Source organism: Chiloscyllium plagiosum, chromosome 24 (assembly GCF_004010195.1).
Source record: "Chiloscyllium plagiosum isolate BGI_BamShark_2017 chromosome 24, ASM401019v2, whole genome shotgun sequence".
Lineage (NCBI taxonomy): Eukaryota > Metazoa > Chordata > Chondrichthyes > Orectolobiformes > Hemiscylliidae > Chiloscyllium > Chiloscyllium plagiosum.
The window spans coordinates 31,319,030-31,345,273 of record NC_057733.1 but is presented as its reverse complement, the minus strand read 5'-3'; the positions used below and the strand labels follow the sequence as shown (position 1 = coordinate 31,345,273).

Sequence of the window (26,244 nt, the reverse complement as noted above, 5' to 3'; positions counted from 1 at the left end):
CAGAAGCGATAATTCAAATTGGAGACCATATTGTATATATTATATCTGGAGTTTCACTTTCAAACCAAATGATCAAGTACCGAAATGGGGAGGAAAGAAAAGTGAAAACATTTCACCCAATGGTTTTCAAGTAGACACAAACTCCTTGCTTTGAAAGTTCTAACGAACTTTGATTTATTCTCAGTTGTATTACTGACTTAGTCTTTGATGGGGATTTCCCTAGTCACTCAGTTTAGACGAAACTCTAGGTACAGCCGGAAGATTTTCTCTGTTCACTATTTAACAAAAGTATAGAATCTAGGCGTTTTGGATTTAATTAAATATTTGGATTTAAATTTTACTAAAATGACATTCAACCCCAAGATACTTTTCTTTCTTGTTTTGCATTCAACACAATATCACAAAACAGAAAGAAATACATCAGTACTACAAAATTGTTTATTTAGCTTGTATCAGTAAATCTGGAGAACAATCAGGACATTTTGTATATGAAATTAAATACACAGCTTAAGGAAAAAAAGGTACGTTCATATTACCATGCAAACAATCATATCTGAGTTCTGTAAGAAGTTAGATCAGTAAGAAAAACAAACAACCACAACTCAGTAGAACAAAGGATCTCTGCATTGAATGTTTACTAAAAAAAAAGGTCTCCTTGGTTTTTTTTGTAGGTAATGATAAAAAGGTACACCGGTCAAGACAAGATTTCCAAAAACATTACTCAAATTCAAATCGGTGATTTATATAAATAATGTATAGTTGTGAGCTGTTTGTATGGCAAACATATTTTCTTACTCAGTAAATTGCAGCCTAACAGCAATGTGAAAAATTTAAAATGTGCGTTCATGCTGATATTTTGTGTTTTCTATTTCTTCAACTTATGAAATCATCTGAAGAACCACTACGAAAATATATATTTTTTAAAAATCTTGGGTTTGCTGTATATGATATGCGTAAAAGAATAAACATAACTATGTATTTCAAAATTATTTTACCTGCGTTAGAAGCCCCTGTGATTGCTTCGGATCTTTTCCTGTAAGGAACGCAATTGTCTCACCAAGGATTTGGCCCTTAAGAACGGTGTGCAGCAAGAAAAATCCACCATCTTTCACAGCAGCAGCCATATTGGAGACAACAGTCTGAGGGTCCTCAAAAAGGAATGCTGAACAGTTACAGACAACCAGCTGAGCATTGGCCAGATTGGAAGAGGCAGGATTCAGGGGATTCCACTGATCAATGGAAACACCCATTTCCTGGAGCTGATCGTGATTGGCCGACAGGGATTCTGGGTTCAGATCAGTGGCAATATAATCAAGATTAATGACTGGCTGGTTATTCAGCAAAGGAACAATGCGAGAGTACAAGTTTCCACTGGCAGCTGAAACCTAAAGGGGCAAAAATGAAAGAAAAAAGGAATTGTAAATGAAGCAACATATGAAATTTTTTTTTTAAAATGTCAAGGGAGGAAAAAAAAAGTGATTCATGTGGGCTCAGGCATCAAATACTGTTATTTTATGTGTCACACCACACTTTCCCTAAACTACCTGAATCATTAATCTCTCCAGAGATATGCAAATCCAAAATCATAAAAAACAAAAGTTTGGGGGTGGGGTTAACTTCTAGGAATTCCATCTTCAGTCCTTTTATTCACAGGATCAGATTGAACTCAGTGTATGATAGCTATGCCAATTTAAACAGCAAAGTTAAATAAAATTAATTTTTTTTGTTCCATATGCATAATTCAGAAAATAAGCAAATAAAAATTGACTTGCATTTCACACATTTAAAGCTTAACAAGTTTTGTTAAAAAGGTCTGTTCCTGGTGGGTGATGTTTCAGAGGTAAACCAGCAAAGCCCCAACTAGAAAGATGATGCTCAATGTTGATGACTTTGACAGTACCCGTAGGTTCCTGAACAACAGCCAGGACAAAATGATGGAAAATTCCAAACAAGCTTTCAAAGAAAAAAGTCTTCATATATTCATTTTACAAGTGTACAGGACTGCAGGAAGGCAATAGCATAATTCTTTAATGTAAGTATGTCAGGACTGGTAACTAACCAAATAAACTCCATCATTTAAATGAACGGACACACTCTCTGGGGTCATCTCTTGTTGTATATTTCAGCTGTGAAAATCCTAGGAAATATTATGGAAGTGAAATTAAATATTTTGGCATTGATTTTCTTGGGGGTGGGGTGTGTGTGTGTGTGTGTGTGTATACACAGTCAAACACCCACTCTTGGCAGGGCACAAGGGTCTTATGGTAAAGCAGCATGACAGAGATCCTGTTATACCAAGTCTCTACTTGCTTCTGAGAGATTCCCAGTCTTCTTCATTTCTTCCAAAGTAAATGCCATTCAGGAGCCAGAGTTCCAATGCCAGGAATTCCTGTTTCCGTGGTTCATTTGAACCAAATTTGTATAATGCCGATAGATCAATGGGATTACGATAATACTTAATGAATATGCTAATTTCTAGCAATGCTCAATTTGAGGAAGGATAAAAAGAGCTCAAAGGCAGGTAAGTGGAGGGTAGATAGATACATGTTAATGTTTGAGAGGTTCGCCAGAGGAAAAGACCAGTAGAATTTATAAATGATGCATTCATTTCACTGAATTCAGTTACTTTAAGATTGATCTCACTCTTAGGTGCACCTCCGCTGCATCCATAACACACTATTCCTCGCTCTGTTCTATTACACCTATGCACTTTGTATAGTAAGTGATCTGCTTGTATGAAACTTTGCATACAAAACAAAAAACTTTGCATCTCAAAATGTAGCTCCAGTATGACCAGTACTTCCACTTCCAAGCATTACTGGTTTCTGTCCCCTGGGAAAGCCCCCCTACCCACCCAAAATGAGCTGTGTTACAATAATGACTACATGAGGCAAATAGCACATTTAGTGGAACAGATATATATTCATGCAAGTGTGCTAATAACAGTCCATAGCATATGAATAATTAGAGGATCTGAAGCAGCTTTTTTCACTTTCAGATGTCTTTGTTTTAAATATTTACAAATTGTGGATAGATCGAAGTCTGAAATGTAATTCATGTTCCTCTTTATTGGCGAGAGTGAAAAAAAGAAAAGTCTGAGATTTAGAAAGAAGGAAGAGATGCTTGGATGGGAGGATCATTAAGCAGGGGAAGGCATTCAGAAACGTTGGGAGTGCATACTGGCATCTCAGCTCATTATCAGCAATGGCCAGGCCAAAGTGGCAGGGGATTATATGGCAAGCAAACAAAAGAAAAGGCATTGGAAATCCTAAATGCAGATACCAAGTGGCAAAATCATTAAACTCAGTCTGACAATTAATGCAGGAGATGCTTGCAAGGAAGCCGCCCTGATATTACTCCTTGGCACCATCTTATATGCCAGCATTACAGCATGCCTGGCAAGATGGTGCAAACACATTTCACGTCCAAGCTGCCTGCCAGGACCTCCACATGCAGACTCTCTGCCCTAAACTGGTCATAGGTGCCTCTGCAGCAGTTACTGAACTGGGAGGGCTTTGACAACAATCTATGATTGTTGTCATGTTCACCATTATAAGACAAGCTTTATATTTCAGATTTGTTAGTCACAGCTAACACAATGGGATTCAAATCCTGGAACAAAAGCACAGGAGGCGGCCATTCACCATATAGACTGAGCACTGACTCGAGCTTTTGGATTACTAGCCACGGAGCTTACCATTTTATTACTATCTCCCCAGCTCCACTTACTACCTCTGTTCCATAACCCTGAATATTCCTGTCCAACAAGGCTATCAATTCCAGTTTCCTGAAGTAGAGAAGATGGGGCCTACAGCAGTCCAGGTAAGAATAGCTCATAACTCCTGGTCAAGGGTGGTGATAGAGTCTACACTTTAGCTGCTTTGTTACTGCTGTTCCACTTAAACTACTATTGGCATTCCCATTACACCCAAAACTGGGTGCACAGGTCACCAAAATTGTGCCATTAATTTAAAAAGGACAGTCTTTAATTTTAAAATCAGAATTGTTGTGTTTTAAGAAATGTAATTGCCACAACACTCTTTGCTCAATAAACTATACAATTCAAGGTATGCTACTAATCAGACAGGGTGCAGTCATATCTGGAGACCAGGCAGTCCAAGTGCAAACAAGTCGGTATAGCTGCAGATTCAACTGCATTGGAAAATTTACGTCAAGCTCATTATATTTGATTAAGCAGCATGAATCTGTAAAACAAATAATGAAAAATATCTTGGAGTCTTGGTAAAAGTACAATACATCATATAATAATCGACAGCACTCCCCTAACAATTTCTCAAGGACATTACATATAAAAGAGTCTGAATTGATAGGGAACAAAAATTAGAATTCTGAAGTTCATTCTACTGCTAAAATTTAACCCAATCAACTGAAACCTTGTGACCCCAATCCTACTGGTTCTAGTTCTAATTTTGTGTTTCATGGAGATGGTTGAATCAAAGCAGGCAGGTCTTGTTAATCCATGCAAATCAGATTCCATGCTGTCATTAGAAACCCAATGGTATTTTAACTGGATAGGATTGCCAATGGGCTCTGAATGTTTGTGCCAATTTTGTTGGTATCAGTCACAAGGCATTCATTGTGTAACATTTATCCACCCTAGCCCCTCCTCCCACTACTGAGGGTGACCTCCTGCACACAGACGAACACCACGACTTCTTGAGTACAAATCATAACTGTGGAAATTTTTGTGCAATGGAGGAATTTGAGTGCCCAGATAGAAGGAATGTTCCAACCTATAATAAGCCCACACATCTTTATAATGCACTGCATGCTTGTTGAAGCCCAAGGAAAGCTAGAACAGCACTTCGAGTGAGCTGTTTATTCTCCTCCCTGAAAAGACAGACTCCATGTTAATCATTAAAGCACATTGAAACCAGTTAACTTTGATCTCAATTCTTGACTTACAACACTCGCTCAGTAGCTGTGAAAATATCAAAGTGTAAAAATGTGGTAAAAGGTGATGCCCAAATCAAACAAAGTATTAAAAAGTTAAAATATTTCCAGTGTGTATATTTTGCACATGTTCTACCAGCAAGCACCTGTAGAGTATATACAGAATAAATCCCTTCAAAACACCCTCCAAAAAACATATACAGTTTGAAAAAAGGAGAGCTGTATTTGGATGATCATGCCTGAAAGGTCTCAATTACTATTACGAAAATGTCAAATCCTACACGTCACAAAAAAAATATTCAGATGCCATTCCCAGAATCTCCTTCTCAATCACCAAGTATATCTTTGCTTTCCTCCTCTGAGCTGAGCTCCTGATAATAATTGATCAGTTCATGGATTTCTTTTCAAATATCATGACTGTTCCCTACCATAACCCAATCCCCACTTTTTCTCCATCTGTGCAGTGGGCATTGCCTTAGAGTAAAGGGAAGACCTTTTCACAGCAAAGATAAGGAGAAACTTCTTCAGTGAGTGAGTGGTTTGCTACAGAAAGCTCTGGAGGCCAGGTCATTGTGTATATTTAAGATAGATTCTTGAGTATCAAGGGTTACAAACAGAAAGTGGAAGAACGGCGTTGAGAATCTTATCCGCCATGATTGAATGGTAGTATAGACTCAATGGGCTGAATGGCCTAATTTCTGCTCCTATGCCTTATGGTAATCAACTCACATCTGACATGTGACATAAGCAAATCAGTTTCTAAATTAAAAAAAGTAGATGATATTCACAACTGTAATGATTTTAACGAGGTCAGCCCAGTTGACCTTATAGGATAGGAGTGCCTTGATTAGGGCAATTAATCTGGTCCAATCAGGGAGCCATGGCTGACAGGTAAGAACGGAGTGTCACACAGCATTGTCCTCTCTCAAGAACAGCACTGCTTGTCTCTGGCCACTTGGGTGTTTCCTTTCTTCCCCGTGGTGGAATATAAAGAAAGATTGAAACATTTGTCATTTTTCTGACACCTGCACACACGACATGGGTGCTGGGGAAAAAAAATAAGCACTACCGCTGTCAGGAGGTAGTGCAAGAAAAACAAATCTGAAAAAATAAGCGCTACTGCTGTTCGGCAGTAATGTGGGGGAGAAAGGAAAAAACAACAGGGAGTGTCACTGTGAGAACTGGTTCTGAGGAAGCTGGATCAGTGTCAAGGACTCTTCACTGATTATTAATGAATGACTAGGGACAGAATAATGGTCTCTGAAGTTATTGCAACAACCTCAACCTCGTCCATCACATTATCTTATCAACCAATCGCTAAAGTGGTCAAAAAGACTTGTCCCCTTCCAACTCCATCCACTTTCCTAACTCTATCCAAAGAGTCATGAAATTATTGTATATTAAATTACTGAATATAAACTTTGTTAGGAAGTGAAAATCATGCCTTTACCTCTATAACCTTCATCTTTTTGTTCACAATGTTTTCCAAGGAGATATCAAGACAGATTTTCAGTGCTGGACTATCCAGTAATCCATTCAGTAACTCATCCTCACGTAGACAATCTTTCTCAGTCTCTACTGTTTGCTGCAGTTCTGACCAAAGATTCCCATTCAGGTCTAAAGCACACAGTACACTGAGCATGTGCAGGAGTCCTTTCTCAGATCCAGTGGTTCCAGCAGCAGTGGTCACACCAGTTGGTAGGCCGGAGAAAGCAAGCTTCAGTCCATGATTGGACAACTTGTCCTGCAGCTTCTGCACAAAACCTTAAGATATTTAAATAAGAGACAGTGGAATGAAAGTTTCAGTACTTTAATAATAAGGGTGCATTTAACAGGTGGAAATAGAGACAGCAAACAGTGATAGAGTCAGAGATGTACAGCATGGAAATAGACCCTTCGGTCCAACCCGTCCATGCCGACCAGATATCCCAACCCAATCTAGTCCCACCTGCCAGCACTCAGACCATATCCCTCCAAACCCTTCCTATTCATATACCCATCCAAATGCCTCTTAAATGTTGCAATTGTACCAGCCTCTACCACATCTTCTGGCAGCTCATTCCATACACGTACCACCCTCTGCGTGAAAAGGTTGCCCCGTAGGTCTCTTTTATATCTTTCCCCTCTCATCCTAAACCTATGACCTGTAGTTCTGGACTCCCTGACTCCAGGGAAAGGACTTTGCCTACTTACCCTATCCATGCCCCTTATAATTTTCTAAACCTCTATAAAGGTCACCCCTCATCCTCTGATACTCCAGGGAAAACAGCCCCAGCCTGTCCAGCCTCTCCCTATAGCTCAAATCCTCCAACCCTGGCAACATCCTTGTAAATCTTTTCTGGACTCTTTCAATTTTCACAACATCTTTCCGATAGGAAGGAGACCAGAACTGCATGCAATATTCCAACAGTGGCCTAACCAAAGTCCTGTACAGCCGCAACATGACCTCCCAACTCCTGTACTCAATACTCTGACCAGGCTTGTACTCCAATGCTTAGCAGCACATACAATAATGATTTCTGATTTTAGACAAGTCATCATAAGTATAACACGACAGCAGGTATTTTCCATGAAAGAGTCATACAGATGTACAGCATGGAAACAGCTTTGGCTGGTTTGTTTTTTTTCTCTCAGTCACACAGTTGCAATGTCAAAGACCTAGAAGTTTAAAAAAACCCAAAGAACTAAGGCCACTGGAAATTGAAACAAAAACAAATTGCTGGAGACACTCAGCAGGTTTGGCAGAATCTGTGGAGACAGTGCTGAAGAAAAGTTTCTGGACTCAAAACATTAACTGGGCTTGTCTTCACAGATGCTGTCACATGTGCTGAGTATCACCTGGAAGTATAACTCTGGTCCTTTGGAATGATGTATAACTCAAGGAAATATAAAACACAAGAGGAGTTAAAATAGTTCAAAACTAGATGTAGAAATGAGATTGCAATGTACACCAAGTTATTACTGAACTTTGATTCCTTTAATGGAAAGGCTGACAGAACACTTCCCAAATACATATTTTTACACCAGAGACATTAAATCTCAGACTGGCCACTCACCTTTGCACTGTGTTAGACAGGAGCGAAGTTTCTCATTACTGATCAGGTAGTCATTCTCAAAGTATGGGCTTAAGTGGAACTCCTGTAGAATGGGCTGCATTTGTTGTTGCTGGCGTCGTGGAGCTACTGTTGCATGCAACCCACTGATCTGGACACCACCTGCCACAATGTTGTCAAGGCAACGATTCACAATGACATCCACAGCTGTGAAGAAAAGGAACACAACAAAGTGCGCATGTTCAGAAACAAGAATCTCACAAGACTATGACGAACCAGAGGGGAAAAAAAAAACTTTGCATTATGTTTCAAAGTACGGATGCAAAATACAGATGTGGCATTCTACAGAATTATTTCTTTGTGGTGCAAACAAATATTGGAATCATCAGAAGCTTCTGCTGCCCTGCACGAATGCTTCAGAAATAACTAAATCAAAGCTGGTCAATATCTTAGTGAAGTGTGTTCATGAATGTATTGATGTAGCATCTGCTGTACACACAGATAAAACAAAGTTAAAGATATATCATGACGTAACTTACATTTGTGTACTAGACATAGGATCCAAGATCAGAGTAATGCCATAGCTTCATAAACTGAGGCAATGCCAGCTCCTGCAGACTAGCATTTAGGAGCAAGATTTTTAACTTTTCAAAATCTAAACCTACTGCTTTGAAAGGAAAGGTTGGTCTATGTTGTGTACAAGTCTGGAAGGATCTGAAGTAGTCCATTTGTGTGCAATAAGCACCATCCACTGTGAAGATTTATAACCCCTTAGCAGGAGGGTAAAATAGAATCTAGTGGGAGACAGACTTAAAAAGCTAGGTCCTCTCTACAATCTTTGTAGTATTGTATGGCCTATTCTTACAACCTGTAAATAATTGCGGTAATGCAACAAACTACATCTGGTCTACTCTACAAGACTCTTCTGAAGTTAGTGCATGGCTAACTTCACACACTGAACCACACAGGTCCCTAAAAGAACCCACACACAGGAAGTGCAGATGTCAGGACATAGTCTGTTGGTAGACATGTTAACACGACAGTGACCACTTTGCTGGAAACTAGAACAAACTGTTTTGTAAATTTTTACTTGGCAAACTTGACTTAATTTATAACTTGATATCATAATATAAAATTGCTAAGAAAGTGAACTACAATTTGCCAGCTGCAACCATGAACAGAATTTTTTAAATATATTGAGCTCAATCACGCAACATGACGCAGCTGTTTGAAGGCGAAATATTCAAAATGTAATTTTATGACAACAAAAAAAAAACAAATGCCCTCAATAACCTTTTTTATTTTCCTGGTAATCTTGGACTTTCTCTTCATGAAGTTGTGGATCAATGCACACAGAGCGGATCCGCGTTGGTATTCTCAAGCTGCGTCCTGACAGGCCGACCACAATCATCTGCAGCATGGTATCCAAAAGTGTCACCCAGTTCCCAGACCATAGCAACTTTCCTTTATCCCCTAGCATGGGAAAAGGAGATTTTAATAATCTATGATCAGTTGAACACAAGTTGTGTGTATGTGTGCCTGTTTTTAAAGTACAAACTGAAGTTTCAGGATGGCACTTACCAGCGTTGTTAGTTTCCAAGATTCCCTGAAAGTTTTTTCCATATTCATATCCTCGTAGGCGCAGCTCTTTATAAACATCTCCTGGAGAGAGGCGGAACGTTGTCTCTGTATCTTCAAACTTCGCATTTGCATTTAGCTGAGTTTTAAAGTCATTTAGGGCGGTTTCTTCCAAAAGAGAGATTTTCCCTGAAAGGAGTAACATAACGTTCAATTAAATTCTTATAAAGTGCCTCCACCAATTTCTAAGACATGAAAACATATACAAGCACCTGTGCATATTTGTTATTTTGTGACACTAATGTATGATCATTAAGAATTTGATCCTGCATCCCTTAATTCAACACATTGTATTCAAAAATGTTTTAATAATAAAATAACTATTGGGTCTTAAGTACAGAACTTGATTCAAATAACCAAAGTTTAGATTAGCAAAATTAGATTATCGTTTGAGCAAAATCTGGCTGCAAACACTTCTCAAACAAATACATCATTAAGCTTCATAACCAGTTACTTCTGTATAAATATGACCACCATAATGTATAGAAATTTTGACTTATAAAAAAACTGGCAAGCTGATAATTGTGTAGACCCAGTCATTTTACTCACTGTAGTTTATGAAATCAGATATATTAAATTCAGAACTCTGTTCATGAATTGCAAGCAAAACTTCCAAATTCAAACTAAAAACCTCTATATGAATCGGGTCACAACAATGAAGAAAGGATATTTCTCATTGATAGCCATAAAATATAGCACTGAGGCAAAGGGAAAATTCTCTCAGTTCTGTGGAATCATGTTTTGGGCAGTTGGAAGACACCAAAATTAGGGCAAATAAAATATCAGACTGGCTCACCCATGTACTTCCATCCACAGGTTGGATCATATCAGTGACAACAATACACCCAGCAGTGGTTGGAGTCCAGTTAGCCAATGAGTGCCAACTGTAATCATAGAAATTCAGACCTCTGGGCTGCCAGCTTTCTGCCAGGCACAGAGCCCATGTGCCTGGGCTCAGAGGAGATGGGAGCAGAGTAGGATGCTAAGCTGCAATCAATTTGATGGATTTTAAATGTTTACCTCCAAAATGACATTGGAAGGGTGCTATTTTTCAGGCTCAGAGGCTGGCCTTTGTGCCAGACACTACAGACAAATGTCGTGACAGTGTTGTTCTAATGCAGTGGCAACCACCTCAAGGTCAAGATGGCACCTCCATCGCATTCCTACTACACTTCCTACTTGAACATTTGCAGCACTCTCACTGGGTGGAAGGTGCTCATGGAGACAGGAGTGTGACAAATCTAGTAATGAATAGAAAAGGCTATGATGGCCTGTTAATTGGCAGCCTCCCCATAAGGTTTCACTGGTGGGCACAATGAAAGGTTCAGGACTGGAAAGTCTGACACTCAAAATTTCCCAAGTCAGCAGAGTCCAACCAATGTCTATGGGGAACATTTCAAATTTCACCACTAGAAGCAGGTTGGCCACTCGATATACAAACCAGCAGATGTTATTACACAGCCAATTCACTATAGCCAGCTTCCTCTAATATGACACATTCAGATCGCTGACCACATAACAACAATGCATACACATTGCTTGGTACTAAATGAGGAGATCAACATGTGAAATACACCCCACTGAAGGAGTCAATGCTTTCAGTGTAAAGTGTCAGGAGACTATGTTTATGAATAAGTTGAAACTCCGATGCTTGCTTATTCAAGAGTCTTCACTTTCATAATGTGTCTCACATGTTTGTACAATCACAATTTGTCCCAATTGCTGGTGTTTTTGAATGTGCAGCAAGCCCTTGGACTTTCCTTTTAACCATGCAGTTGTTAGAACAGCCAACACCATACATTCAGCTCATTGGGATCAAAGCTTTAATCAACGTGACTTACCACTAACAGCCAGGCTGTTGTTCTCAGAGACCTCGAATCTATTTGATGCCGGCATGAGCCGCACTTCAAGCTGTACAGAGCCTTGAGAGAAGGAAAAGATAAAAATGCATCGAGAGAAATTCACAAATTGGTTTTTGTTCAAATAATCTCACCTATCTAAAATTACAATTCTTACAGTTCAACATGAAATAAAACCATAAAATATCCCCAGTTGCTCTTTTGGATTTCTTCTCACCAAGTTTACTCTTTCTTTCCTCATCCTGGCAGTGCAGGTAATCAATAAAGATAAGAACATGGAGCTATTGAACAGCTTAGTTGTAGAACTAAGTGTTTGGGGTGGGGTGGGAGGTGAAGGGGTTGTCAAAATTAAAAAAGGTTTTCATCTTTACATTTTGTTTTCCATCTGTCACATCAACAATTTCCACATTTCAGAGTTGCAGAAACGAGAGATTTTTCAAATGTTATTTGAAAATAAATAGCTAGATTCAAAAACAAAACCTTGCCAGCTTCGATCAACATCTTCACTACTGAACCGGAACATAACTTATCTGGAAATGTGGTGGAGGCAGGTTCAATTGAGGCATTCAAGAGAGCTCTCTATTATTATTTGGACAGAAGTAGCATGTAAAGGTACAGGGAAGGAGCAGGAAATTAGCAATGTGTAATGATGCTCATTTGGAGAGCCAGTGCAAGCATAATGGGCCCCGACTACGTTCCGTATCATAACAATTCAGTGATTTTGAACTCACAAGACTCTTCAAAATTTGTGAAGTCTATTATTTTTCTTTATTGCTCCAAATGGGACCATTCTCTACACTATTGTCCTGTTTATGTTGTAAACTCATTGAAATGCATGGAATATTCCAGACTACTTTTATTTCTTACATGACCTTCATCCAGAGAAAAAAAAAGGACAATGTGAAATGCACGATGTTAACATTCTGAACACAGTACCTATTTTTGGAACGATGGTTGCCCTGTGTATAACAACGTCTTCAAATATTACAGGTGTCTGTTCCATAACAGCTCCAGTCAGTCGCAACAGTGCTCGCCAGGCCAGAACTAGATATCCAGTGGCTGGATAAAGTACTCGCCCATCGATGCAATGATCAACTATATAATTGTCTGGAGACTCAGGGCTCATATCTGAGTGGAGGGCACAAAATCAACAAGATATCAAAATCAATTAAAATAATACACAGCAATAAAAATTAAATTTGAATTGGATTATCTGAATAAGTTTCAATTGAGGCGGTTGTTTTACAATATCCAAAAGCTAAATACAGAAAGCATGAGCGCTTAATCAGTCGAGTGCAACAAGATTTCTTGGAGCTATTCAGGAGGATTCTGACTGTGAAACAACTCACCAATGTTAAATACTGTAGCCGCTGCTAATCCTCCAGAACCTGAGGAGAAGTCTTCAGTCTTGGGTACATCCCAGATTTGGCTGTGGTCCCACGTGATGCAGGGGGATATTAAGGAAGTTCCAACAGGGACTGGATACTTCAGAGGTGGGAATAACTTGTTGGAGTCCAGGTTTGCCCTGTCATTTCAAAGTAACACATGAATGTTGAAACCTTTTATGTCATTTAGATATGATAATCACCACATAGGTGCATTTATTTAAGATCTTCTCAGACCTACATGGGGAACCAACTTAAGCAACAACAATTTACCAGAACGGACTTGGTTTGTTCCAAAGTCAGCTCGAGACGGATTCTTCTGTTATTATGGAAAGTAGAGATTGACGCAGCTTTGGCCATTTTAAAAAGCAAATTTGAGTTGAAGATGCAAAGTAAAGCTTGCAATAATCAGAAAGCTTTTGGCTTCAAGAGGTTACTTAAAAAACAAACTGTTATGAGGGTCCTAAAATTAGATCACTCATTAAAGGTCCTCCCCACATTTACATTCAGCCATTGACATTTACATCACCCAAGTTTGACCATAGTTTTGAATAACTGTAACCCATAGTCCAAGAGTGCTGCCTTGTCGAATGAACTCTATGCCCATCCAACCACTGAGTGGGCATCTACAATGACTAAAAACATTGAGCCCATGAAACGGCCCGTACAGTCAATGTGCAACTGAGTCCAAGGTTTATCTGGCCATTCCCAGAAATGTGAGGGAGCTGTTAGCAGTAACTTTTGTCTTTGTTGGCACTCTGGGCACAGCTCCACCAACATGGAAATGTCTGTATCCAATCCTGGCCACCAGATATAATTGGCGTCAAGATGTTACAATCCTCTCCTTCATCAGTTCATAATCCACAAGGCTTTTGACATCCACACTTGCCGTTATCTAAATAACCATCCTTTGAGCTTTCATACTGCGCTGTGCTATATATCTTGACCCTCTACCTCATGTGTCTTTGGTTTTACCCAATGCATTTAACCCAAAATTAGGAGCTAATTGTTTTGAAAACAATCCAGCAAGTGGAACAGCATACACTGACATGAACCTCAAGTGAGGAGTAAGGAAACACCTTCAGTCTCCCATTTCCAGTCAATAATGAAACTGGCATTAAAAGCAATTACCAAACAGGCAGCCTATCTGTCCTTTGCTAATATTGAACAAAGTTGCAGAGTGACAAACATTTCCTCTCATTAATCATGACTTATTTTTGATTAATGAATGGTGCACTGGGCAGCTAACATTGGAAAAACGAGGCATCATATGGTGTCTTGTGAGCAGCAAGTTTTACAAAGGATTGAACGTGTCCCTACTCAAATTTAATTTCTCAATTCACAATTCGCTTTCCATTTGAGTGTAATCACTTACCCACTTGCGTAGATTTTGCCAATGTGAGACAAGAAATACTCCAGGTTATTGTTATGCCCTCGTTTCATCAGAGGGATAAAAAGACAGGAAGGCTTCAAACTTCGTTTCAGAATAGCCTGAAGTAAGGAGCAAATGCTCATCAGCAGATGCATTCACAACCTTTAAAATTTTTATATCAAATAACAAACATTTTGCTACGGTTCTGTATTATTTCAAGCAGAACAATCCAATTTTACAACTTGGCTTTCCACATGTCCTCAAAAATGTTAATAAGCTGAAAAATAACTTGTTATTGATAGGATAAAAATTGAGAGAAATTATAGGAATTCATAAACGTCAGCACCAAGATAGTTTTGTTCTCCATTGTGCCCTGAAAAAAGGCAATTCTGATCAAGGCTTTGTAATGTGATGTCATAGTAAAGATGTGTCTGTGTTAGAGAGGATACAGAGGTCATTCATAAGAATGTTGCCTTGAGTGGAGAATTTTAATTGTGGGATTCTTTGGACTGAGGAAAGGCTGAGGGGAGATCTAACTGAAGTGTACAAAATTAAACAGGGTGTCAGAGCAAATGAAAAGGGCTCTTGTGGCACAGTGTCACAGAGTCCCTAACTCTCAGCCAGAAGGCCCAAGTTCATGTCCCACCTGCTCCAAAGGTGTGCGATTACATCTCAGAATAGGTTCAGGAGAGTAGGTCAATGAAAAAGCCCAATCCCGCTTTGCTGAGGGATTCAGATTTAGGGGGCACGGATTTAGTGTGATGTGGAAAGGGGATTTAAAAGGTGATCTTTTTCAACAGACGGTGTCTGGAACTTAGTACCTGAAGCAGGTGAGGTTCTGACATTAACCTCAAGTGAAGAGTAAGGAAACACCTTCAGTCTCCCACTTCCAGTCAGTCAATAATGGAATTGGCATTAAAAGCAATTACCTTTGCTAAAACTGAACAAAGTTGTACAGTGACAAATGTTTCCTCTCACTCACATAAGGCAGAAACTCAGATGACACTTCAAAAGTGTATATGCACTGAAGTGCATAACCAACAAGGTAATGGAATAAAAAAGTGGAAAGTGGGATTCTGCTAGATGGTTCCTGGTCAGCCAGCATGGACAAAACAGGCCAATAGCATCCCTGGTTTCTGTAATTTTCTGCAATTCTTTCCAAGAATGTCAAATCGCTCAATATATTGTCGATATTAAAAGACCTTTAAAGTTATAAGTAACCACAAAGTTGTTAAATTCAAAAAAGGTGCAGTTGTCCATAATTAATGCAGACAAACCAAAACTGCAAATGTCTATGTCAATTTGAAATTTTCTTTATAAGAATCATTCTTCTTGTCATGGCGGGAGTTCAAAACTGTTGGAACTGAATGCAACTGAAATGTTGAAAGATACCTTGTGTTAATTAAAATTCACTCTTATAAACCTTATAGCAAGCACACTTTCTAACTCAACAGGACCTTCCATGAAGTCAAATGGTACAAACAGTTCAAAGTCAAAGAAGAAAGGCTAATACCTGAAGGAGGGCATGAGCAGAAATCTCAATCACGACAGCATTATCGGGAATATGCTGCAGTCCTTCCTGGAACAGGACTGGGCTCACCAGGTTATTGACATGATACTCAGCAGAGGAGAACTTGGCCAGATCACTGCCCCATTTGGATTCCGGGATCGATGTACTGATCCAACGAGCAGAACGAAGTTTAGGGACAGTTATAACCTGCAGTCAGAAAGGTGGGAATGATTGAGAATGGGAGGAGTGAGGAAAAGAGAAAATAAAGAGTGTACAGAATCAATACAAAATATAATGAAAACTCGATTATTCAAAAGTAAATTGGAAATATTTACAAAGAAGTAATTGCTGAAGCAAAATGGATCTGGAAGAATTAGTTGACAATGTCTTTATGGATTAGAAATCCAACTCTGAAGTGTCAAGCAGTTCAGTGCTTTGGGTGTGATTTTGCATGTATTTGCACATTCCTGGCAAGCGCTGCACTAGGTGTTATTTTTCCTAACAGCCAAATAAGAGACATCTAGGTGAAAATGAGGACTGCAGATGCTGGAGATCAGAGTGGTGCTGGATAAGCGCAGCAGGTCAGGCAGCATGCGAGGAGCAGGAAAATCAACATTTTGGGCCTTTGATTCTCCTGCTCCTCGGATGCTGCCTGACCTGCTGTGCTTTTCCAGCGCCATTCTAATCTTGAAATAAGAGACATCCTCTACCAATGCTACTAATAGTATTTAGCAACTTAATATAGGAAAATAAAAGGTGTACCATCTGCTTCTGTTCCCTTCAGAATGTTGGGTTTCAACCTGCAAGATCCAGTGCTAAGCAACATGACATGATAGAGGGTTGACACTTAACTTAATCACTGCCAATCCCAGTACCTCAAACTCCAACCTCTAAACTCCCTCGATCTTCCCATTGTGAGTCTTATACAACTGTATCATGACCTCAGGACTCCGGAACTTAATTCCTCTACCAATAAAAGCCAGACATGATAGAGGGTTGACACTTAACTTAATCACTGCCAATCCCAGTACCTCAAACTCCAACCTCTAAACTCCCTCGATCTTCCCATTGTCAAACTAACTGAAGCACTCAGTGACCCCCACCATAAGACCACTGCAATGATTTTCACCTTGGACTTTCTAGCCCTATCATTGTGCTGATCATTAACACTATATACTTGACCTATTTTGTTGGGACACTATCCCATGTAGGCTACGTTTGAAAGATTTCTGAAATTCTATGCAGTTCTACAGCATTGACATTGTCCTGTCTTTATCTTCAAAAGCATTTTCCAGAGACATGATGGCCATTACCTTCTGCAGTGCACTTAGAAGTGTTGGGGCGATGGAAGCCATGTAGTAGGAATGGAATGCAACGCCTGCACTGCGTACTTCTTTTGCAAAGACGCCATCCTCCTTCAGCTTGGCCACAAATTTACTTACAGCTTCCTAACATGGAAACAGAGAAAAAAAAAATGAGAATCAAAATTAATAGTACAGAGGCAACTAAACAACATATTTTGACCATCCTGAATCGGGAGATAAATGTTTGCCCAGTAGCTTGCTGTTTATTTATGTTATTTATTTTCAAATATTCATCCCATTCACTTAAAACTAGACATGGTCATTGCCTCAACAGTTACATGTGGTACAATACTCTTGGGTACAGTTTTCACTTTGGGGGCAATCAGCAAACGCTGACCCTCAGAACTCCTGCTTATTTCCATAAATCACAAAAAGCAAAGCAACACTTACATGAATTAGAGATTTTAAAAAAAAGTAAATCTGTCCTAAAAATATTTCCTGATCTATTTAAGAAAGTAACTGCTCAGTAAAGTTTGTTACTAAAGCTGAAAATTGTCACTGAATCATCACAAATAAATAAAACCAATCTACTTGTGAGTATCATGTTGTAAATTACTGAAAATTACTCTTGCATACGTGCAAAGCTATTTTCTCACTAAATTAGGGTACGTCAGTCAGTCCCTTTGGAGCCATTTCTTAAAATGCACGAAGATCCTCTCAGAATAAACTTAATCAGTGTTTTTATAGTCAGAGGATCCCGCTAAAGTGCTGGTGCCTCCCTCAAAACGTACAAAAGGAAGGCAACTAGCTAAACCCCCCTTCGTGGTTTTGTGGGCAGCATCTAGTTCTAGCATGTCATATTGCAAAAGACTGTAGGAAGTTAATTTACATTGAATGCAATTAGCTCTTACAGTTTCGGTTACACAAGCAAACTACACCAAAAAGCTGAGCTCACTTGAGTGGAACTCCAGTCTTTAAAGTGTTATAATAATGCATTTTCTGAAAAAAAATCATTTAGCAACCCTACATTCTTGTTTTTCACTTCAAGCAGTCTTTTTCACCAATCTCCACTTGACCAGATCCAGATTTGATCCCTTTAATTCTCTGTTCCACTAAAAATAATCCCAAACTCTAGAGATTAGATGGCCCAGTGGTATCATCACTAGACTATTAACCCAGAGACACACAATGTTTTAATCTTGCCATGGCAGATAAAGGATTTTGAATTCAATAACAATCTGGAAATAAGAGTCTAATGATAATTGTTGGAGAAAAACCCATCTGGTTCATGACCGTCTTTTAGGGAAAGAACTCTGTCATCCTTATCTGCTGTAGTCTACATGTGACTCTCGACTTACGGGGTAGCGTGATTGACTCTTTAGCATCTCTAGGCAACTCCAGAAGGGCAATGAATGCTGGTTTAGCCAGTGATGCCCACATCCCATGAATGAATTTTTAAAAAAACGTTGAATCCTTCATTCCAGCCTCATTCCATTCATTATCCATGTATCACTTTCATGGTTACAATCCTTCCAATAATGGACTGTTTAGAGTTATAATTACATGAATTCAACATTATCACTGCCTTATTTAGTTCACATTCATTCATGTGCAGTGGGTGTCACTGGCAATATCAGTATTTGTTGCCTATTCCAAAGCACCCTTGAGAACATGTGGTGAGCAGCTATTTTAATAGTTGGAATCAATCTGGTAATCCAGGGACCTGGAGTAAATTTCTCCAGAGACACGCATTCAATAAAGGTCAGTGCAATAGCTTAGCAATTCAAATTCGTTTAGCTGAATAAATCTGGAATTCTAAATAAAAAGGCTCTGAGTAATTGTGCCCACAAAACCAGAATTGTTACAAGAATGCTATTGGTTCAATAATGTCCTTTCGGAAAGGAAATCTGTTGTTTTACCTATACAGCCCCAGTCTGCACTCGATTCCATCACTGTGGTTGCTATTACCCCTGAAAAGGCCACTCAAATAATTTAGAAGTGACCAATAAATGCTGACCTTATGAGTGATTGTCCACATCTCAAATGAATAAATGAGAAAAAGACCAAGGATTGTTTTTATTTTTAAACTTGGAAGATGCATCCTCGACTTAAAGTTAAATAGGTCCTTCTGTTCAGTGTAGATTGCCTCATTACAATCTACTGCTCAGTGTCTTACCTGTGGTCCAGAGATGGTGACAGTATCTTCTGCATTGTGGCAGGCTGGAACTACTCCCTCTGGACACTGCACCTTACATTCGTTCCAGGTCAACCCTGTCAGATATTGAAATGTTAAAATATCACAATTTAGCTCAATGTGCCACATTCTTATTCTTTCTTACAATGCCAATACTCTCATGAAAGAAACTTGATCATAACCTATGATAAACTAATTTCCCTGAAAATGATGGTCACTTTCCTAGTGGCAGATAGGTTTTGGTCCACATGTAGGAGAGCGTGTATGCTAATGATTAACTTGACAGGGTTGTTGGAGACACAATACTCTTTAAATGATTAAAAGAGAGAGGGAGCCTCTGGATGATAATGCGAATTTGTTTGCACTGGAAGAATTTTATGAGTAAACATTAAAAAGGAGTGTTAACTTGTTTTCTGTTTAAAAGAACCATGAATTGTCATTTTATTTGCTTAAGGAAAATATGCATAGCTTGGAAAACCTTTGTATTCAATTGGCAGAGGTAGTCGTGGGAATTAGATGTATGAAGCAGTTTCTCCTGAAGAAAGGAGCGTGTTCAAATTGTTGGAAATTGTTTATTCCCCCATGTAAAGGTTTTAGGTTAAAAATTCCAGACAAGAAGTGTTTAGTTAGAATTGGAAGGGATTAATTGAAGTGGAGAAAGTCTATGCTCAGTTTTATGACTAACCAAGGAAAAGGCAACCCAATTCTCAAGATTGGGGATTGAAAGCAAAAAAAAGGTCGGTCAAACATATGGATGTGATCAAGAAAGGAATTAATTGCCTCTGGTGTTTCAGTAACGTGAGGTGATGGTGTTGAAATAGATAGAATAGCATTTTTCCATGGGCTTTAATTTTTTTCAAAATATGTGTAATATGCATTATTCTAAATTCATTTCTTTTGCATAATTAACTTGTGTTTTATTGTTGAAATCAAACCTGAAGCATTGTGGACTTGTGGTTAGTGAAAGATCACCTTGTTAAACAAAAAGAAAATATAATCTATCAAACCAAATTTCTATCTGGGATCTGACTTGGTTGGTAATGGCATCGGAATCAGCTGGAATCATAACCTGGTGCTCATTCAGGAGTTGACTAGTAATATGAAGAATTGCACTATTGACACTCCCAATATTAGTCACTTTCTAGCCCACAATAAATGATATGAAGGCCATATCAATAGATCATCAAATCAACTGCAGAAAGCTTCCTCTACTTTATTACTCTACCTTATAGAATAACTTTATCACTCAATTTCTTCCAAGTGAAAAACTTTCCTGGTTTGGAGCCTCTTCTGGTCAATTTCTTTTTCATCATTTCAAAGTTGAGGAGCACATTGGAACATTTTCCATTTTAGACCTTTTGTTTAAAGAACATTTCAGAACCTTTCAACTTTCCAATCATGGATCCAACACTTTTAAACCACTTTATAGCTCAGTGAATAGCAAAAGGTCCCTCTGCTTCATTTCAATGGTACACATCTCAAACCGGGTGAAATATCTATACTCCTCCAATTTTGATGTATTGGAGATTACAGATATTCATCATTCAACGACTGACATCCATCCCTTTAGTTGCTAAGGCCTTAAGCTATAAAACTCCCTCCTGAAATCTCTCTGCTCCTCACCCCTCTTCCTTTAAATATGCTTCTTAAAACCTATCCCTTTGACCAAGCTTTGGCTATCTTCCCTAGTGTCTCCTTAGTGGCTTGGTGTAAAATTTTGGTTGATAACATTCCTGTGAAATACAAGTTGTACTTCCAAGTTGAACGTCAAATACACAACTCAGATCATTTCCACCTTTAATAACAGCGATTGCATCAGATCTTTGCAAGAGATTGACAATTTAGAAAGTGCAGAATTATGAATTTATTTTGGTGCAACACTCTGAATTCAGACTACCCAAAATCATCGCGCAGAGTATCTCCGGCCAGCCAAAAATCCCATATCATTAATCAGGGCTCAGATCATTGTGTTCAAACTCATCTTGGGCAGAAACCCAACAGTGGCTGAACTAAATTGGAACCAGTGCTGGTCTTGACATAAAACAAACAGGAACACCATTCCATCCATAGACTGGAATATAAATTCTATATGATTAATCAAAGCAAGCTGAAGCTCACTCCATTGTTGAATAGGTCTCTCACAGTTTGCATAATCAGCTGACTCTCTTCCCCTCCCTTCCTGACAGAGTTGATACACTGCTGGGGTCCAATTACATAGCTATATGCTACCAGGGATCACATGCATGCCTTGACATTCGTGTCAGCAGGATTTTCACCTCAGCCAAGTCATTGATGTCACCTAACATTTGTGACATCAATACTTCTGCTGCTTCAGCTTTCTTCACTGGACTGTGTCCAGGAGTAAGAAGTCTTGCTAATTGTACCAAGCCCAGGGATGCTGGTGCCGAGCACCAATCCAGAAATTGTGGTCACCGAATTGACAGAGATCAATTTGAAAATTTTGCAGGCTATGTATTTCAGTGACTCATTTGAAGGACTTACTGAACCACCCAAGGAATTCAACAGTTTTGCTTTTGAAACTTAAGATGTGAGATGGTCATTCAATCACTTACCAACAGCAGCCATTGCCCCCGCTGGCAATTTGGCCTCCTTGATGCAACGCCCCCTCCAGTAGGCAGCTAATATAACTTCCTCATGAGTTAGTGAATCATCAGCATAGCCACAGGCCAGCTCCCCCACCGAGTGCCCAACAATGCCATCTGGTTGCAGACCCAGAGCCTTCAGCATGTCTATTTGAGCGATCTGTAGTTAAAAGCAGAATGAGACTTGCAGAATTCGGTTTTCTTTTTAGAATGGTAAGATATTTAACAAATAACCAAACTTTTTTGTTTACCTGAATGGCAGCAAGGGCTACAAAGGCATGTACGGTATCATCAAACGTTGTATCTTCAGCACTCACAAGGAGTTCAGATACTTTTAATCCAGTCGTTTCTAATGCTTTGTCAGAACGCAGAATGGATTCACGGAATATATCCAATTTCATCAGAGAGCGACCCATTCCAATCCACTGAGCTCCCATGCCTGGGAGAATAACAACACATCAGTAGAATTGCCACTTCAGCGATACTCAGTTGATATAAAGTACAAGACTATCCCTACCTTCTCACTGGTGCTGCCAAAAAGATACAAATAAAAATAGACTGAAGCAAAAAGCTGGTTCATTCAATCACTTATTGGTTGATTATTAGGTGAAGATGAAAGTGTATGTTAGTGCCATTGGGCTGGTAATCCAGGGGCCCAGGCTAATTAGCTGGGCACAGATTTAAATCCCAGCTAGAGGGATGAAAATGCAAGTAATAAAATGTTCTGTAACTGAGACCATGGAATTATCATTTGTCTCAAAAACTCATCTTGTTCATTCAAGAACTTGGTCCTTACCTGGTCTGGCCTACATTTGATATCAACTACACAGTAATATGGCTTACTCTTAACTAACAAACCACACACTTCAAGGACAAATAGAGACAAGTAAAAATGCTTGCCACAAATCAGGAAAGAATAAAAAACAAACAAAAAAGTCAGCATTCTCCTGTATGCATTATCATGTCACTTGCAGGGAAACTATTCATATAATGGTTTCTCTACCAACACACAGAGTTCTCAACAAAACAAAAATTCAAGTAGTAGAAGTTAAAAAGGCTGACAGGCCAAAGTATGTTTCACTGAAAAGAGGCCGACTTAGCCTTATAAAACGTCTACCTCTTTATATTTGGAAAATTAAACATAATTAGAGACTAAGAACAAAAATATCCTCCTAGATGAAATCAGTTGAATAGCTTTAAGTCTTTTAAACTACAGTCTCGCATTATACTTAGAAGAATCGATTTAATATTCACCAAAACACAGACACTGATGCATTTTCCCACCCACTCCCATGTCTGGTTTCAGTCCCAAAGCACCAAGTTTAATTGAAGGCTCAAACAACAAGTTAACAAGAAGTCCGATATTCTCATCAAACCACAGTTTTTTCAGTACCACAATTCTTCTTCCTGTCAGAGCACATTATCGGTATTTTGTAAAAAGATTATTTCATTAATTACAAACTTGTATGGTCTGTCATGCAATCCCAAATTCAGATAAAGGCCAAAATTTTGATGGTATTAGGCAAGAACTTTCGAAAGCTGATTGGGGGCAGATGTTCATAGGTAAAGGGACGGCTGGAAAATGGGAAGACCTTCAGAACGGAGATAACGAGAATCCAGAGAAGATATATTCTTGTTAGGGCGAAAAGGAAAGGCTGGTAGGTATAGGGAATGCTGGATGACAAAAGAAATTGAGAGTTTGGTTAAGAAAAAGAAGGAAGCATATGTTAGGTATAGATAGGATTCACTCAATCTATCCTAAGAAGTAGGAGTATACTTAGAGGGAAATCAGGAGGGCAAAACAGGGACATGAGATAGCTTTGGAAATAGAATTAAGGAGAATCCAAAGAGTTTTTACAAATATATATTAAGAACAAAAGGGTAACTAGGGAGAGAATAGGGCCTCTCAAAGATTAGCAAGGCAGTCTTTGTGTGGAGCCACAGAAGATGGGGGAGGTACTAAATGAGTATTTTGCGTCAGTATTTACAGTGGAAAAGGACATTGAAGATATAGACTGTAGGGAAATAGATGGTGACATCTTGCAAAATGTCCATATTACAGAGGAGGAAGTGCTGGATGTCTTGAAACTAACTAGCCATTTGGTTACAGAACTGGCTCAAAAGGTAGAAGACAAAGGGTGGAGGTGGTGAAGGGTTGTTTTTCAGACTGGAGGCCTGTGACCAGTGGAGTGCCACAAGGATCGGTGCTGGGTCCTCTACTTTTTGACATTTACATAGATGATTTGGATGCGAGCACAAGGAGGTACAGTTAGTAAGTTTGCAGATGACACCAAAATTGGAGGTGTAGTGGTCAGCGAAGAGGGTTACCTCAGATTACAAGAGGGTTACCTTAGGATCTGGACCAGATGAGCCAATGGGCTGAGAAGTGGCAGATGGAGTTTAATTCAGATAAATGCGAGGTGCTGCATTTGGGAAAGCAAATCTTAGCAGGACTTATACACTTAATGGTAAGGTCCTAGGGAGTGTTGCTGAACAAAGAGACCTTGGAGTGCAGGTTCATAGCTCCTTAAAAGTGGAGTCACAGGTAGATAAGATAGTGAAGGCGGCATTTGATATGCTTTCCTTTGTTGGTCAGAGTATTGAGTACAGGAGTTGGAAGGTCATGTTGCAGCTGTACAGGACACTGGTTAGGCCACTGTTGGAATACTGCATGCAATTCTCATCTCCTTCCTATCGGAAAAGATGTTGTGAAACTTGAAAGGGTTCAGAAAGGATTTACAAGGATGTTGCCAGGGTTGGAGGATTTCAGCGAGAGGGAGAGGGTGAATAGGCTGGGGCTGTTTTCCCTGAAGCGTTGGAGGCTGAGGGGTGACCTTATCGAGGTTTACAAAATTATGAGGGGCATGAATAGGGTAAATAGGCATAGTCTTTTCCCTTGGGCCAGGGAGTCCAGAACTAGAGGGCATAAGTTTAGGGTGAGAGGCGAAAGATATAAAAGAGACCTCCGGGGCAATTTTTTCATTTAGAGGGTGGTACGGGTTTTCATGAGCTGCCAGAGGAAGCTGGTACAATTGCAACATTTAAAAGGCATTTGGATGGGTATATGAATAGGAATGGTTTGGAGGGATATGGGCCGGGTGCTGGCAGGTGGAACTAGATTAGGTTGGGATATCTGGTCGGCATGGATGGGTTGGACCGAAGGGTCTGTTTCCGTGCTGTATATCTGTATGACTCTACCATACGTCTAAAAAATTTAAAATTTTCATGAAGTCAAAATCTGTACAATATGACAAGATTTACAAGACATTAAAACTTTTTTGCTCTTCTCATTAATTCCAACAGTGTCATAACTACCAACTCCTCTCTATTTTATAGAGTGTTTCAAAGGCACCAACCTGAACAGATATACCAAAGTGATCTTCCAGAAGATTGCACTTGCTGCACATCTTTAGCGTCCATTTCACTTGCGACTAGGGTGTAACCTCGGTAAGGCATTGCTGAAGCAGGCATCGTAGAAATATCATTCAGCAAGCTCAGAAAATTCACATCGTTGCTGTGTTGCCTGCTTTGCTCAATCAGTGATTCAACGGCTTCAGAGGTACGGCCACATATTTGGACTAGTCGTGGAAGTGCCAGGGGCACTGAAGGAGAAGCTCGCTTTAAATTGGGACGCAAAATGACATGAACATTGGAACCTCCAAATCCAAATGAATTAACTCCCACAATTCCACCTTTCACGGGGACAGGTTCAGTTACTACTTGGATACATCCATTCTGCAGAGCTGGAACATCAGGATTGGGAGTTTTGTAATGAATATTGGGAGCCCACAGACCATGTTCCAAAGAAAGTACAACCTTACATTGGAGAAAGGAAGCAAGACTTCTATTAAAATTAAATCTCAAGGTTAAGAATCATTCAATATGAAGGTGCATCCATATTTATCCATTTTGTCCACAAATTAGCAAACAAAAACATGCGCATTTTCCAGTTATTGTAATACAGAACAGTTGGAGCTGTGTAGAAGCAATGAGTAAACCAATAGGTGACTTGCCTTTGCCAAAGCAGCCAATCCTGATGCAGGTTCTGGGTGGCCCATGTTTGATTTTGTTGATCCCAGCAATAAGGGCCTGCGATCAAATTGGCAGAAAACATTCACAATTCCATTCAACTCCTGTGGGTCACCAACCTACATAAAACAAAATTGAACAGTTGACAGCCGTGCACTGGCAGAAAGACTGGATTGCTACTTTTGAAGTCAATTTATCCTTTGAACCTTTGCAGACCAGTCACGGAAAGCACAGTGCCTAACCTCCTTTATACTGGCTGGTGAAGTTGAAAAAGAGTGGAGTGAGAAAAAGGTAAGAAGTGTTGCCCTCTCACCAGCCTATCATCCCATATGTCAGCACTGTAGCAAGCCTGCGAGGTAACAGGTTTCAGACCGCAGCTAATC

General features: G+C 39.4%; 1 protein-coding gene across 2 annotated transcripts in view; it reads right to left on the bottom strand.

The window, feature by feature from the left end:
- fasn (fatty acid synthase) overlaps positions 1–26,244 on the bottom strand; it is an 89,552-nt gene that overhangs the window by 38,999 nt on the left and 24,309 nt on the right. For both annotated transcript variants that reach the window (XM_043714700.1, XM_043714699.1), the window contains exons 8-23: positions 25,846–25,980; positions 25,189–25,648; positions 22,084–22,271; positions 21,803–21,992; positions 19,212–19,306; positions 17,045–17,179; positions 15,735–15,938; positions 14,225–14,340; positions 12,814–12,989; positions 12,401–12,592; positions 11,447–11,527; positions 9,549–9,734; positions 9,261–9,440; positions 7,971–8,174; positions 6,365–6,678; positions 996–1,385 (exon numbers count right to left, since the gene is read on the bottom strand). In XM_043714700.1, the coding sequence (XP_043570635.1) occupies positions 996–1,385; positions 6,365–6,678; positions 7,971–8,174; positions 9,261–9,440; positions 9,549–9,734; positions 11,447–11,527; positions 12,401–12,592; positions 12,814–12,989; positions 14,225–14,340; positions 15,735–15,938; positions 17,045–17,179; positions 19,212–19,306; positions 21,803–21,992; positions 22,084–22,271; positions 25,189–25,648; positions 25,846–25,980 (3,246 nt within the window). The remainder of the gene's footprint in view (positions 1–995; positions 1,386–6,364; positions 6,679–7,970; positions 8,175–9,260; positions 9,441–9,548; positions 9,735–11,446; positions 11,528–12,400; positions 12,593–12,813; positions 12,990–14,224; positions 14,341–15,734; positions 15,939–17,044; positions 17,180–19,211; positions 19,307–21,802; positions 21,993–22,083; positions 22,272–25,188; positions 25,649–25,845; positions 25,981–26,244) is intronic.